Source organism: Procambarus clarkii, chromosome 22, assembly GCF_040958095.1.
Source record: "Procambarus clarkii isolate CNS0578487 chromosome 22, FALCON_Pclarkii_2.0, whole genome shotgun sequence".
Lineage (NCBI taxonomy): Eukaryota > Metazoa > Arthropoda > Malacostraca > Decapoda > Cambaridae > Procambarus > Procambarus clarkii.
This window is the reverse complement of record NC_091171.1, coordinates 29804846-29822005: the sequence shown is the minus strand read 5'-3', so window position 1 is coordinate 29822005 and position 17160 is coordinate 29804846. Positions and strand designations below refer to the sequence as shown.

Here is a 17160-nt window from a genome sequence, read left to right as displayed (position 1 = left end):
ATTCCTGTGACCCATGAGCGGCATTCCCGGCTCCTTGGCCAACGGAGATTTTATCGGCGTGAGAAGGTTTCACCAGCATGTATCCACACGTATTAGTCCGTGAGATTGTTTCACCAGCATGTATCCACACGTAGTAGTCCAAGTGCTGTACATATTATCCTGAACACTGTATTATACTATACATTATATGTGTTATCCTAAACACTATTTGCATTATCCTGAATGCTGTACATATTATCCCAAGAACTGTATGTATTATCCTAAGCATTGTATGTATTATCCTAAACACTGTATGTATTATCCTAAACACTGTATGTATTATCCTAAACACTGTATGTATTATCCTAAACACTGTATGTATTATCCTAAACACTGTATGTATTATCCTAAACACTGTATGTATTATCCTAAACACTGTATGTATTATCCTAAACACTGTATGTATTATCCTAAACACTGTATGTATTATCCTAAACACTGTATGTATTACCCTAAACATTGTATGTATTATCCTAAACATTGTATGTATTATCCTAAACACTGTATGTATTATCCTAAACACTGTATGTATTATCCTAAACATTGTATGTATTATCCTAAACACTGTATGTATTATCCTAAACACTATATGTATTATCCTAAACACTATATGTATTATCCTAAACTCCATACTTATTATCCTAAACACTATATGTGCAACCCATTATCCTAAACACTACAGTATACGTATTATCCTAAACACTACAGTATATGTATTATCCTAAACACTGTATGCATTACCCTAAACGCCATACTTATTATCCTAAACTCTTTTTATCCTAAACTTATTCTGGCGTCATATTCATATCTGTTTCAATCAATGTTTCTTCTGGTGGTTCCTATTCCATATGAAACTGTGCCTCTAGAATCAGCTCTGGTTCTACCTTAAACACTTCATGGAAGTTTTTATTAAGTTTTTCATACATTTCCTTATCGTTCTCTGTGTGACCTCCTCCTCCTCCTCCTCGCTTGTGCAGCGTATCACTCGTTCATTTACACCGACATCGTCCTCAACATGTGCCTATGAAGTCCATCATGTGTTATTTCTCTCTTAAGTTCTGTTTCCAGTGGTATCGTCTTTATGAACTCTCTAAACTCCTGGTACGCAACTTACCAGGAATTCTTACTTACCTGAAAGCTAAGTGTTCCACTCTCCTCTTCGCTTCCTCTTACCTCAGCCTTCATAACAACGACACAGTCAAAGACCAATACACAATGGTCACTTGCCCTCATTGGCCATTCATGCGCCCTGTTTCCAATGTCCATTTCGCTTTGAGTGAAGACTAGGTCCAATCTTGCTGGTTGGTCTGTCCCTTGTCTCTGTGTTTCCTCCCTAACTTGGTGTGGTTGGTATACCTGCTTTCTGTACTCACCTAGTTGTAGTCACCTAGTTGTGCTTGCGGAGGTTGAGCTTTGCTCTTTCGGCCCGCCACTCAACTATCAATCAACTAATGAACAGGTTTCTGATTTCCAGGTTTCTTTCATATCTACCTTGAAACTGTGTATGGAGTCAGCCTCCACCACATCACTGCCTAATGCATTCCATTTGTCTACTTCTGACACTGAAAATATTTTTTCTAATGTCTCTATGGCTCATTTGGGGACTCAATTTCCACCTGTGTCCCCTAGAGCGTGTGCCCCTTGTATTAAATAGTCTGTCTTTATCTACCCTGTCGATTCCTCTGAGAATCTTGTATATGGTGATCATGTCCCCTCTAACTCTTCTGTCTCCCAGTGACGTGAGGTTTAATTCCCGGAGTCAATCCTCGTAGCTCATACCCCTCAGTTCTGGTACTAGTCTGGTGGCAAACCTTTGAACCTTTTCCAGTTTAGTCTTATGCTTGACTAGATATGGACTCCATGCTGGAGCCGCATACTCCAGAATTGGTCTGACATATGTGGTATACAAAGTTCTGAAAGATTCCTTACACAAGTTTCTAAAGGCCGTCCTTATGTTGGCCAACCTGGGATATGCCGCTGATGTTATCCGCTTGATATGAGCTTCAGGGGACAGGTCTGGCGTGATATCAACCCCCAGGTCTTTCTCTCTCTCTCTCTGACTCTTGAAGTATTTCATCTCCCAAATGATACCTTGTATCTTGTCTCCTGCCCCCTGCACCTATCTTCATAACATTACATTTGCTTGGGTTAAACTCTAACAACCACTTATTCGACCATTCCTGCAGCTTGTCCAGGTTTTCTTGAAGCCTCAAGCTGTCCTCCTTTGTCTTAATCCTTCTAATCGCCTAATTTTGGCGTCGTCAGCAAACATTGAGAGGAATGAGTCTATACCCTCCGGGAGATCAGTTACGTATATCAGAAACAGGATAGGACCGAGTACAGAGCCCTGTGGGACTCCACTGGTGACTTTACGCCAATCTGAGGTCTCACCCCTCACTGTAACTCTCTGCTTCCTATTGCTTAGGTACTCCCTTATCCACTGGAGCACTTTACCAATTACTCCTGTTTGTTTCTCCAGCTTATGCTTCAGCCTTTTATGGGGTACTGTGTCAAAGGCTTTCCGACAGTCCAAAAAAATGCAGTCCGCCCATCCTTCTCTTTCTTGTTCAATCTTTGTTTCCTGATCGTAGAATTCTATTAAGCCTGTATGGCAAGATTTACCCTCCTTGAACCAATTTTTTTTTTTTCAGGGATATTCCTGCGCGGGCCCTAACCATAAGTCTCTAGCTGGCCCACTAAGTGTTGCTTGTTTCTGTTTTACTTGGGCGGAGTATGAGTATTTATGACTCGTATGGTCGCTTCAGTAAGATTTTGCCACATGTGTTTAACAACTTCTGCTCTGTTGAATCTAAGTTGAAATCTTAATGGGTTTGTAACTGTGCACTGTGTTAGATAATGTTCCTGTGGTTTGTCGGGCAGAACCCATGTTGATGGGTTGTCACGAAGTCCCTTCTCTCCAGATGTGCTACTAGGTTTTTTCTCACGATCTTCTCCATCACCTTGCATGGTATACAAGTTAAGGACACTGGCCTGTAGTTCAGTGCCTCTTGTCTGTCACCCTTTTTGTATAGTGGAACCACATTAGCCGCCTTCCATATTTCTAGTAGGTCTCCCGTCTCCAGTGACCTACTACATACTATGGAGAGTGGCAAGCAAAGTACTCCAACACACTCTTTCAATTCCCTGTGTGTCAGGATTCATCATGCATTGACGTACCACTTACGACAGGTGTGCATCTTTTTCCTCGATCATGGTGGCTTAGAGGGTATTTATTTACCAGTTTACAGCCTCCAAAACTTCACAACCCATTGTTAATATTACTATTACAGACAGCCTTGTATCGCTGCATAGTTTATAAACTTTCATAAATGTAATCAATGCCGCCATGATTTAAGAAAGATATAAATGTTTCGTAAGTTGTTGCGAAAATGACTGATGAATCGTGGCTCAGGTCTAGTAAAACCACTCAAACCATATAACAATTAGTATTTCCCTATAATCAGAATTTCCAGCATAATATACCAAATGCTGTTCAATTCCAAAGAAATTACATCATTAATTAATCTATAAGTTCTAAATTTTACACATATGCTGACAGCTTTACTCTCTCACTCCCATTTTAGTTGTAAGATATTCCAATAAGAGATTTTCAAAAAACATTCCATAAAGTGACTCCAAAAAAAAGGGATTCCCAAAAATTATAAGACAAAAAAAACGATTACCAAAAGTTCCCAAAAGAATTAAAAAAAATGATTCCCAATAATTCCAAAATCAGCTTCCAAAACGTAATTATATAGAATTATAGATGATGCTAGGATACAGTGGTTCCCTGGAGAGTAAGATAACATACTCTCATATGCTATCTTAATCTCGTCAGATCGCAAATAAGATATTTACCATTTATAAGGATTTTAATTCCCGTTATCGGGGACAGGAAGCCTGGTAGGCTTATCTAACATCTTATCTTATCTCCTTAGGTCAAGTGCTGACCCTCTCACAGGGTGCTGCCCACAACAGTTTCCTAACTCCCGGGTACCTGGTTGTATTGATAGACGAACTTCAAATAAAACCTTCCACACAGAACCACACCAACAGCCACACAGAACCACACCAACACCCACACAGAACCACACCAACACCCACATAGAACCACACCAACACCCACACAGAACCACACCAACACCCACACAGAACCACACAAACACCCACACAGAACCAGACCAACACCCACACAGAACCACACCAACACCCACACAGAACCACACAAACACCCACATAGAACCACACCAACACCCACACAGAACCACACCAACACCCACACAGAACCACACCAACACCCACATAGAACCACACCAACACCCACACAGAACCACACCAACACCCACATAGAACCACACCAACACCCACACAGAACCACACCAACACCCACACAGAACCACACCAACACCCACACAGAACCACACCAACACCCACACAGAACCACACAAACACCCACACAGAACCAGACCAACACCCACACAGAACCACACCCACACAGAACCAGACCAACACCCACACAGAACCACACCCACACAGAACCACACCAACACCCACACAGAACCAGACCAACACCCACACAGAACCACACCCACACAGAACCAGACCAACACCCACACAGAACCACACCCACACAGAACCACACCAACACAGAACCACACCAACACCCACACAGAACCACACCCACACAGAACCACACCAACACCCACACAGAACCACACCAACACCCACACAGAACCACACCAACACCCTACACAGAACCTCACCAACACCCACACAGAACCACACCAACACCCACACAGAACCACACCCACACAGAACCACACAAACACCCACACAGAACCACACCAACACCCACACAGAACCACACCAACACCCACACAGAACCTCACCTACACCCACACAGAACCACACCCACACAGAACCTCACCAACACCCACACAGAACCTCACCTACACCCACACAGAACCACACCAACACCCACACAGAACCAGACAGACACAAGCAAGGGGGAATACACACAAAAGCTCTACTGATTTTCATGACTAAATTAGTTCCTATTAATGAGACCCACAACTCAAGTTGAGTGCTATACAGGCCGCGGTAGTTTACCGTTGGACAGAAATACGCAGACAAGCGGATGATGTTGGCCAGCCCGCGGCCCCACGGACAAATCTGGCCAAATGGCGTTGATGTAACAATGAATTTACGTTGAAACGATTTTTTGTTTTCAACGTTGATTTAAGTATGAAAAAGTGAGTTAAACTCTGAAAAGGCCTATTAAAAGTGAGAAACACGAGTCCAGCTTTGATCAAATGCGTAAAAACGCTGGTCCAGCATTCATTAAATGTTGCAAACGTTAATATCACACTAATCCAACGTTTATTTAACGTTAATCCAACACTAATCCAACGTTTATTTAACGTTAATCCAACACTAATCCAACGTTTATTTAACGTTAATCCAACACTAATCCAACGTTTATTTAACGTTAATCCAACACTAATCCAACGTTTATTTAACGTTAATCCAACACTAATCCAACGTTTATTTAACGTTAATCCAACACTAATCCAACGTTTATTTAACGTTAATCCAACACTAATCCAACGTTTATTTAACGTTAATCCAACACTAATCCAACGTTTAACTAGCGTTAATATAATATTTATCTAAAGTTGATTAAACATTCAGAACGTTGAATAACAATGGAAACGTTGATTGAATACCGAAAGCACTGACTTAACACTAATTGGACAATGAAAACGTTCATTGGACGCTAAACGTTGATTAAACCTAATTCGCGCATGTCCCCCCCTCCCCTCCCCCCCTTCCCCTCCCACTCTGCGAGGCTGTTACATCTCCCACGTAATGCTAATTCGCCTAAACGCTTGTAAGCTGCTTTAATGTTTTTTTGTGGGTCAAAACGAACCATGAGCGGACGCCATTTTTATCGAAATGGTCCATAATGCTGGAATTTGAAGCATCGGATAATTGTTATGTCAGCCACTAACGACCAAACCATGCATTTAGGTGTCCCGGTGAACTCGTTGTGTCTTTCTGCTCTGCCATTTCTATTCTAACAACTCCTGCGTGTAATGTTCGGTTCGTTGTGTGGAGTGTGGTGTTATATAGGGTGTTTACGTGTGTGTGTATAGTGAGGGGCTGTTAGCGAGGTCGTTGGTCTCGTGGGTAGGTAGGTAGGTAGGTAGGTACGTAGGTAGGTAGGTAGGTAGGTAGGTAGGTAGGTAGGTAGCAACGAGGGAGTTCACGGGAACTGTTCAGTTCGTAATTCTCTCTCTCTCTCTCTCTCTCTCTCTCTCTCTCTCTCTCTCTCTCTCTCTCTCTCTCTCTCTCTCTCTCTCTCTCTATCATCACACCACTTCCTACTCACAACAGTCTCCTCACTCACTCTTCTCTCTCCCTCCCTCTCTTTATTCCACACTTTCTGACCCCCTTTCCACGTCTTTGCTCTTTCTCCTTCCTTTTCCTTCATTGCTTCCTTGTTTTCCTTACCCTTCTGTCCTCCGCCTCTTCCTCCTTTTATCCGCTATTTTATACAACCCACTTCTTCTCTTCTCCCCCTTCTTCTACCTCCTTCCTTTCTTTGTTATCTCTATACTCTCTCCTTTCTTATAGTATCGTCCCACTTCTCTTCCTATTGCAATATCTCCCTTATACCCCTCCCTTTTCCACCTTCCTTATACTTTCCATCTCCCCTTCCATATATTTTCCATCTCCCTTCCTTATACCCACCGTCCCTACACCTTCCCTCCTCCTGGCAGACTCTACACCCAGGTTCCTGGGGGATTGCTACCCATCCATCTTCTGCTTGAAGATAAATTTTGCAAGCGAGGCATTTCCGGAGCTGAGCGAGTATGAGACAATACAGGTGGTTCCCGCGCGTCTATATCAGGGGCCCCGGGAACCCCTGCTCCGGGCCCCCCTGCTCTGGGACCTGTGCTCTGGGACCTGTGCTCTGGGACCTGTGCTCTGGGACCTGTGCTCTGGGACCTGTGCTCTGGGACCTGTGCTCTGGGACCTGTGCTCTGGGTCCCCTGCTCTGGGCCCCCTGCTCTAGGCCCCCCCCCCCCTGCTCCGGGCGCGGGCGTACCCACACACACACTCTCAGATCAACTACACAAAACTCAGGCAACAACAAGAAATTACGAACACAACTACCATTAATATACTCGAAGGGTTGGTAGACACAACCCATAAACTGAAAGTAATGCCTCGGGAACTGGGAGTTTTGATTCGTGGCTAATTTGACTAGGAAACAGTGAAACCAAGGCCAGGAGACGAGACATGGAGGGCAAAGTTGGCAGAAGTGGCTGAGAGGAAATTTCTGGTGCAACACACCAGGGAGGAAACAAAGGAGAAGTTGGTTAGACCAGCTCTACATGCAGTGTGAGACGGACATTGAAAACTTCTTCTTGAAATGCCAACATGAGCCAATCTTCGAGTATATAGTGATCAAGAAAACCATAGAATGATGTAAGTAGAGGGAGAACGTAGGACCAGCACACGAGAAGGAGAACTCCCGAGCAGTAGATAAGTACCGGGGAGTTAGGCAGCTGTTGTGGGTAGCATCCTGGTGACGGGGGGGGGGGGGGGGGGGTGGGTCAGTAGTTGGCCTTGAGGTACGTCGATAAGCCTAAGATGCTTCCTGTCCTCGACATGGAATGCTTCAATTTCAATTTAAGTCACGTGCAAAGTAAGTAATTAAACTATGAAGAGAAGGCACCAAAGGGAAGGTGTTCAACGCCTCGCAGGTGTGAACGTTCAACGCCTCACAGGTGTGAACGTTCAGCGCCTCGCAGGTGTGAACGTTCAGCGCCTCGCATGTGTGAACGTTCAGCGCCTCGCAGGTGTGAACGTTCAGTGCCTCACAGGTGTGAACGTTCAGCGCCTCACAGGTGTGAACGTTCAGTGCCTCACAGGTGTGAACGCTCAGCGCCTCACAGGTGTGAACGTTCAGTGCCTCGCATGTGTGAACGTTCAGCGCCTCGCATGTGTGAACGTTCAGCGCCTCGCAGGTGTGAACGCTCAGCGCCTCACAGGTGTGAACGTTCAGCGCCTCACAGGTGTGAACGTTCAGCGCCTCACAGGTGTGAACGTTCAGCGCCTCACAGGTGTGAACGTTCAGCGCCTCGCAGGTGTGAACGTTCAGTGCCTCACAGGTGTGAACGTTCAGCGCCTCACAGGTGTGAACGTTCAGCGCCTCACAGGTGTGAACGTTCAGCGCCTCGCAGGTGTGAACGTTCAGCGCCTCACAGGTGTGAACGTTCAGCGCCTCACAGATGTGAACGTTCAGCGCCTCGCAGGTGTGAACGTTCAGCGCCTCACAGGTGTGAACGTTCAGCGCCTCACAGGTGTGAACGTTCAGCGCCTCACAGATGTGAACGTTCAGCGCCTCGCAGGTGTGAACGTTCAGCGCCTCACAGGTGTGAACGTTCAGCGCCTCACAGGTGTGAACGTTCAACGCCTCACAGGTGTGAACGTTCAGCGCCTCACAGGTGTGAACGTTCAGCGCCTCACAGGTGTGAACGTTCAGCGCCTCACAGATGTGAACGTTCAACGCCTCACAGGTGTGAACGTTCAGCGCCTCACAGGTGTGAACGTTCAGCGCCTCACAGATGTGAACGTTCAGCGCCTCACAGGTGTGAACGTTCAGCGCCTCACAGGTGTGAACGTTCAGCGCCTCACAGATGTGAACGTTCAACGCCTCACAGGTGTGAACGTTCAGCGCCTCACAGGTGTGAACGTTCAGCGCCTCACAGGTGTGAACGTTCAGCGCCTCACAGATGTGAACGTTCAACGTCTCGCAGGTGTGAACGTTCAGCGCCTTGCAGGTGTGAACGTTCAGCGCCTCACAGGTGTGAACGTTCAGCGCCTCGCAGGTGTGAACGTTCAGCGCCTCGCAGGTGTGAACGTTCAACGCCTCGCAGGTGTGAACGTTCAGCGCCTCGCAGGTGTGAACGTTCAGCGCCTCGCAGGTGTGAACGTTCAACGCCTCGCAGGTGTGAACGTTCAGCGCCTCGCAGGTGTGAACGTTAAACGCCTCGCAGGTGTGAACGTTCAGCGCCTCGCAGGTGTGAACGTTCAGCGCACCCTTCGCTACAAGCTGGCCAGACTCATCATAACATATATACATGGTTTACACACCTGCACCAGGAGCCATCAAGCATTTACGTGGCCACTTACGAAACCTGTACATCATTTGTTTCAATCATGGCAGCTTTGTCTGTATTTAATAAACACTTTGCAAGCTTGGAAACGTTGCGAAGTCATTGTCGACTTAAGGCTGTTATGGGTGTGGCCAACATCACAGAGCTTCCGAGCTCACAAACTGTTTAATAAATACAAACTAAGCTGGCTTAAATGTAGTAAGATGAATAGGTTTCGTATGTGGGTAACTAAGCTTGATGAATCATATCCCTGGGGCCAGATTCACGAAAGCACTTACGCAAGCACTTACGAACTTGTACATGTTTTCTCAATCTTTGGCGGCTTTGTTTCCACTTATTAAACAGTAAATGAACTCCAAAGCACCAGGGGGCTGTTTATAACAATAACAACAGTTGAATGGGAAGTTTTCATACTTGTAAACTGTTTAATAAATGTAACCAAAGCCGTCAAAGATTGAGGAAAGATGTACACGTTCGTAAAGGCTTGCGTAAGTGCTTTCGTGAATCTGGCCCTTGGATATCGACTGGATCCTGTTCGATTCCCGTCTCCAACGTGTCTATGTCTCCAGGAGCACAAGACCAGGAACCATGTGGAATACACATTTCTGCTTCACTTTTTTTTAAATCTCCCCTTCCTCTTCCCCCCTCCTCTCCCTGTCTTTACTGTTCTCTCTCTCTCCCTCTGTCTCCTCTGCACTCTTTTGTAGCTCCTGCACTCTCACCCTCCCTCCCTCACTCCCTCCCTCACCCCGTGTAAGGTTATCTCTTCTCCCTTCTGGGATTTTGTTTCTTCTGTATGTTTTTCTTTACACTTGCTCGCTCTCCACACTTTCTCCCTTCTCTCTGGGATCGATTGTTCTCTCTCCACACTCTTTCTTTCGCTATACTTTCTATTGCTTTCTCCACATACTTCATACTTTTCTTGCTCTCTTCACATTATCTTACTCTTTCATCACACTCTTCTCCTCTCTGAACCTATCTATTCACTACTGGTCTGGCAGTCTCTTATCTACGTTGCTATATCTATATCTTATCTATCTGTACATTCAAGCCTTTCTTCTCTCCTTTTCTACGCTGTGTTATTTTCATTTTTTTCTCTTTCATTGTGTTTTGGGGTCTTTTCCTCCCTCCTCTTCCTCCATTGTGTCATGCCCTCTCTTCTTTGCTTCAGTTCAAAACTCGTCGGTCCTTTGAACATTTTGTGTCTGTTCAATGGCCAAGTTCTCCTTCGCGCCGTAAATTATGAACAAAATAAAGAGTGTTTTACTTGATATCCCAACAAATAAAGCAACAATCCCAAGCCTCGTACCCGTAACGTTATTTGTCTTACGTGGTAACGACGTACTGATGTAGACGCAAACGTCGTGGTAACGGCGAGTGTTTTTCTGGGATTAATTTTAATGGGATTTATTGGGATTTGATGGAATTTAATGGGGATTTTCCGTATTATTTATATTATTTCGGCAAGAGGTGGTTGGTGCTCCATATCCAACCAGTTCGTAGTGTACCTAACATGCTTCCTCAGCTAGCTAGTAGGTCGCGCTTTTGACGTAACGTTTTTTTACCCAGCATTTGTAACCAACGTTATAAATGCAACCTATTATGAAAAAGCAACTATATATATATATATATATATATATATATATATATATATATATATATATATATATATATATATATATATATATATATATATATATATATATATATAATATAATATATATATACACCTTTTCTATGCCTGTGACTCGAGAGGTTAGGTGGGTTGCTTGGGCTCGTGCTGCTCTGGTTAGGATAAATGATTGGATTTTTGGATGAAGTGACGAGTTAAGCGATGGGTATAAGGAACTGTGGAAAAGAGAAGAGAGAGAGAGAGAGAGAGAGAGAGAGAGAGAGAGAGAGAGAGAGAGAGAGAGAGAGAGAGAGAGAGAGAGAGAGAGAGAGAGAGAGAGAGAGAGAGAGAGAAAGAGAGAGAGAGAGAGAGAGTATATGGGATTATAGGAGAGAAGGAAAGGGAGAATGGGAGGGTATCAGGAAGGGATTATGGGAGGGGGGGGGGGAAAGAAAGAGAGAGGGATTTTAGTGGTTATGGAAGAGCAACCTAGGTATAAGTACATCAGTACTCACCTAGTTGTCATTGTGGGGAGGTTGAGCTTCAGCTCTTTGGTCCCGTCTCTCAACCGTCAATCAACTGGTGTACAGATTCCTGAGCCTACTGGGCTCTATCATATCTACACGTGACACTGTGTATGGAGTGAGCCTCCACCACATCACTGCCTAGTGCATTCCATTTACTAACTACTCTAACAATGAGCAAATTATGTTTTTTTAGATTCAACTACTCGGAAAAATATTTTCCATGTAGCACCCACTACATGGGTGTTACATAGTGATCCCGTATATTGTAATCATGTCTCCTCGAGCTATTTTGTCTTCCAATAACGTGAGATGGTGGACAGTGTTCAGTGAAGGTGTAGCAATCTCGTCGCAATCTATCAGTGTACAGCGAAGGTGTTTTAATGTACACTGAGAAGTGTCTATGTGTTCACTGAACAGTGTCCATGTGTACACTGAGCAGTGTCCATGTGTATACTGAGCAGTATCTATGTGTACACTGAGCAGTGTCAATGTGTACACTGAACAGTGTCAATGTGTACACTGAACAGTGTCAATGTGTACACTGAACAGTGTCAATGTGTACACTGAACAGTGTCTATGTGTACACTGAACAGTGTCCATGTGTACACTGAACAGTGTCTATGTGTACACTGAACAGTGTCAATGTGTACACTGAACAGTGTCTATGTGTACACTGAACAGTGTCCATGTGTACACTGAACAGTGTCTATGTGTACACTGAACAGTGTCCATGTGTACACTGAACAGTGTCAATGTGTACACTAAACAGTGTCCATGTGTACACTGAACAGTGTCCATGTGTACACTGAACAGTGTCTATGTGTACACTGAACAGTGTCCATGTGTACACTAAACAGTGTCCATGTGTACACTGAACAGTGTCTATGTGTACACTGAACAGTGTCAATGTGTACACTGAACAGTGTCAATGTGTACACTGAACAGTGTCCATGTGAACACTGAACAGTGTCAATGTGTACACTGAACAGTGTCCATGTGTACACTGAACAGTGTCAATGTGTACACTGAACAGTGTCCATGTGAACACTGAACAGTGTCAATGTGTACACTGAACAGTGTCAATGTGTACACTGAACAGAGTTTACTACCAATAAGCCTATACCGCTGTTGGATATAATGCCACAGTTTTGAGAGCAACACATTCAGTTCACTTTAAACTATTATTTTGAGTTTGAGTATAAAAATACAGTCGGATATACAGTGAAATATTTTTACCATTTTACATGTAAAATTACTATGCACAGTGTATACTTTAGTGTTGGTCTGTTATTTATCTATACTGAATAGAGGAAGATATATAATTTACATTAAAGGGGGTCTTGTAGTACAGTAGTCTTCGTTCTTGACTCAATCCATAGACGGGATGGAAAGAATTGGGCAATTTTCCTTTCACCTGATGCAGCTCTTCACCTAGCAGTAAAAGAGGTACCTGGGAGATCACCAACTGTTAAATTTTAAATCTTGTCCCAAGGGACTAGTTTATTGGGCAGCGCCACTCATCTTGTGAGTGGACATACCGCCATAGCAGCATGTACAACACTCCCCAAAAGGAAGAAAACCCGCTGGGTTGTTCATCCTGTCACTTGTACCCAGACACAGCTGGGACTTGCTTAACTGTCTCAAGTGAACAGCTCCTCAAACAAGAAGATTAACATGTCAACCCGTAAAAGCTTACGTTATCTTGCGGGTGCAAAATGGGGAAATCTTTTAAGAACAGTATCAATATTTGACAAATAGTGCTTTCCTAATTCAAACAATGTGGGGTTTATTATTCTACACATACTTCTAATGTCTCTCAGGTGTTCACATTCACGTAGATAGTGGTCTAGGCGGTGTCCGTCACTCTCATCACAGATTCTGCAACTTCGCTGATCAACAGTTGTTTCCATTCCGTATCTCCATGGATATTTGTATCCAAGACGGATTCTCGCTATTACTGATTCTCTCCCGCGTCCTCCTCCTCTTCGTCCATAATGACTGGGATTGCCAGCTGCAACCATGTTGTACCATCGTTCAGATTCACTGGTTTTGTGCTTCTATCCTCCTTTCCTCAGTTACCTTGTCACGGTGATGTTGCCTGACAATACCTCTAATTTGTAGTAGAGTCTTGGGTATGAAGTATTCAATATGGTCATCTTCTGTGCCTTCAGCAGCCAGCACATCTGCTCGTTCATTCCCACATATTCCAACATGGGAGGGGATCCACAGAAACTTGACGACTCTTCCCTGATTGGGAAGTACTCTTAGAGCTCTCTTAATTTCAGCGACTATTGCAAGATTTTCTGCCCGATTTTTACTTAGGCTTTGAAGTGCTGCTTTTGAATCAGTGCAAATCACTGCACCATTAGTGTTCCGTTCAAGAAACCTTAACGCCATAACAATGGCAGTTAGCTCTGCTTGCGTTGAAGAGGCATAGTTCTCAATACACGCTTTTTCTTCATTTCTGCGTTGGAAAGCATTATCCTTAATTACAGTGTATGCTGCACCAGCCCTGCCATTGACAGGATTAGATGACCCGTCAGTGTAGATTTGATCTAGTTCATCTACAGCTTCTTTATAAATTTCCTCGAGATACTTGTGCCTCATTTCTTGTGCTATCATGCTGGATTTTTTCATTGCCATTTCATTGATGATAATCTTGCATGAGTCATCCTCCCAGGGAGGTAACCTCTCTACAGGCAGGAGCTCACGGGCTTGCTGAAGCAGGTGAAGCTCTTCAAGGTAGCAGACTGATCTGTGATGCCATTTTTTGCTTCTCCTGTTTCCCCCTGAAAGTAGCACAGAACTCAGTTTTTTCTTAGCAATATCATTGTTTTGGGGATCTCTGGCTATCCTAATTGCAAGCTTAGCATTCAGCTCCTTAATTCTGCTTTTAACACTGGGGAGGGACAACTCCTCTCGTAGATTGGACGTTTTGGCAGTTCTTGGAACTCCAAGAAGGATTGTCATGGCTTCATTCTGAATGCTTTCGAGCCTTTTCATATCGCTATGGGAGTAAGTGCACAGAACTGGTGCTGCATAGTCTATAACGGAGCGCACATAGGCTGTGTAAATCATTTTTAGCACGGGAATAAAGGCTCCATGTCCATTCCAGGTCATGGCTTTCAGTGCCCTGAGTCGACTTTTGCATGTTCCTATGAGTTGATTGAGCTCCTTTTTCTTCCCCTTGTTAGAGCCGACAGTGACGCCAAGGTACCGATAGTTGTCAACCCATTCAAGTGTTACACCATTAATTTGTAGTTCTTCATTTTCTCCCCTCTCACCAACTGTTGTGGGTGGTATCCCAGGGGAATGCCACTTTCTCAAGCATCTTAAACAAAACTCACCACTTGTTCAAACACCCCTACGTGCTCACCATAGCCCGTGCTACTTGGAACTTTGTTCCAGGTAGCGAATCTTTAACAACAACAACAACCTTAAAAAAACAAAGAGTTCACGTAGTCACATGTAAGATTTCTTCGACACATATATGGCGACGACTCTCCTACACCAGTCAATGACAGGGTTACCCAAGGCTTTTGTCAAGTTACTAAATTCGGTTCCCAGAGGCAGTCAGGTCGCCCGTGTAAGGTTGGGACGTGGAGGACGACCCTCGATCGCTCGGCGCTCAGTTCAACTGAAAACAAACCCTACGGCAGGTGTGGGAGCCCGTATCGACCCGGCGACTGGGAGAGTGGGAGAGTCAGCATTATCACACAGCAAGTCACAATATCGTGGCTGTAAACTAGAGGCGTTAACCCACACGTGAAGATGAAGGCGGGGACGACGAGCCAGTGGTCAGCGGTGGAGTGGACCGCCTCCCTCACCGCCCGTGGAGTGTGCCCGGTGTTTAATATAAGGACATGTGACAGGAGGCGAGGAACATGTGGTGAGGCAAAACATGTTAATGACTGTGGAGATCCACACGAGCCGTCATGAGGATTCCAACCTATGCAGGTGGGTGTTCCCAGACGCACGCCCTAACATGGACGTTTTCACTTATATATATATATATATATATATATATATATATATATATATATATATATATATATATATATATATATATATATATATATATATATATATATACTTTGGTTGCAGTCTTTCTTGTAAACATATGTTGTTAAATATGACCGAAAAAGTAAGATTAATAATTCTAACACGAATTTTCTCAATATTTCTTATATTTCTTTTTACTGTCGATTGTAATTGAAAAATCAATTCTCCAAAATTCATTTTTATTTCTAGTCTGACGCGACGCTTGAACGCGTTTCGTAATAACTTATTACATTTTCAAAGACTTTAGTTTACACACACACAACTGTAACCTGAAAACACTAAACAGAGTTTTACTTAATGCTAACATTGAACAGCTTGTCTTATATACTCGCATTTGGGTGAGGTGATATGTTGCAACTGTTGCAACATATCATCTCACCTCACTACGTTGGTCACTACACTGATGTATACAGACGAGGACACCGCCACACTCACAATTTACACCCACACACATGTGCCTGGGGGAGGCCGCCCTTCACTGCTAGGGAAATACAACAGGAACAAAGGGATAACTGCAGCAGTGTCGTATTTTAGACTGTGCTGGAAGGGCAGTGAAATATATTGAGATTCTATAGAGCTGCCGTGTTGCCCAAGGCGGTGAGAGGGGAGTGTTGGAGAGAGGGAAGTGCTGGAGAGAGGTGATGGCGAGGTGGGCTAAACATATTACCCACGGAGGATTGACTAGACGCCATGCAGTACTTAACTCTTCGCCCCTGTTCACTCACTAGTAATTTTGCTACCTGGCTGGAAACCGATCGACGAATCGTGTTCCAGAGACACGTAGTAGGGTAAGGCTTGCCATTAGCTATGGGAAAGGGACGCCCTCAGCCTGTCAGCAGGAGACACAAGAGGTGTGCTCCTTCACACACCTGTGTGGGTATGGTGGCCTGATCACCTCCCTACTTGACTCTCCACCATCACGGGTGGCCAAGGACTCATTCGTCATCTTTGCTTTCAAATTGGTAGAAAATTGTTGACTTGAAGCAATTCACGGAAATCCATCCCTTCCCCCCCACACACACACTCACACTTCAATTTTGCCAATCGAGAAATTACTTGTCACAAAAGGAAGTTCTTTAATTGTTCTCCTATTGGCACGGATTAGATCTCCTTGGCGAGCACAGACTAGCTAACCTTGAACCTTTCTATCCGTAAATAATGACTTGCTACTTACAGGGTCGGCGTTCGATTCCCGATGGTCCAAGGGAATGAGTACGGCTCCTTCGATCCGTTCTCCTGCTACTTACAGGATTGGCGTTTGATCCCCCGATGTACCAACAAGTTGGGCGCCGTTTCCTAACTCTGTGCACATGCTGCTCAGTCTTGGACACAAATATTATTGAGAACAAGGCACAGTTGCTAATGGAAAGTATCCCATTATGTATTACACTGTTCCCGAACACACAGCCTGGATGTGTCACAAGGGAAGGACTGATGACGTTCTGGAGAGACGTAAGAATAAACTGTTGTAGGGGTGTGATATAGTGTCATACAACCTGTTGTAGTGTGTTCCAGTGTCATACAACCTGTTGTAGTGTGTTCTAGTGTCATACAACCTGTTGAAGTGTGTTCTAGTGTCATACAACCTGTTGTAAAGTGTTCTAGTGTCATACAACCTGTTGTAGTGTGTTCCAGTGTCATACAACCTGTTGTAGGGGTGTGATATAGTGTCATACAACCTATTGTAGTGTGTTCTAGTGTCATACAACCTGTTGTAGTGTGTTCTAGTGTC

General features: G+C 44.3%; 1 protein-coding gene across 1 annotated transcript; it reads right to left on the bottom strand.

The window, feature by feature from the left end:
• Nucleotides 1–7732: 7732 nt before the first annotated feature.
• Nucleotides 7733–9193, bottom strand: LOC138367487 (uncharacterized). The gene has a single exon (XM_069329157.1). It carries the CDS (start codon nt 9191–9193, stop codon nt 7733–7735), a length of 1461 nt encoding a protein of 486 aa, XP_069185258.1.
• Between the last annotated feature and the right edge of the window lie 7967 nt (nt 9194–17160).

Excerpts from the sequence above, each read along its gene's own strand:
- LOC138367487 (XM_069329157.1), bottom strand. The coding sequence starts at position 9,193 with ATGTATATATGTTATGATGAGTCTGGCCAGCTTGTAGCGAAGGGTGCG.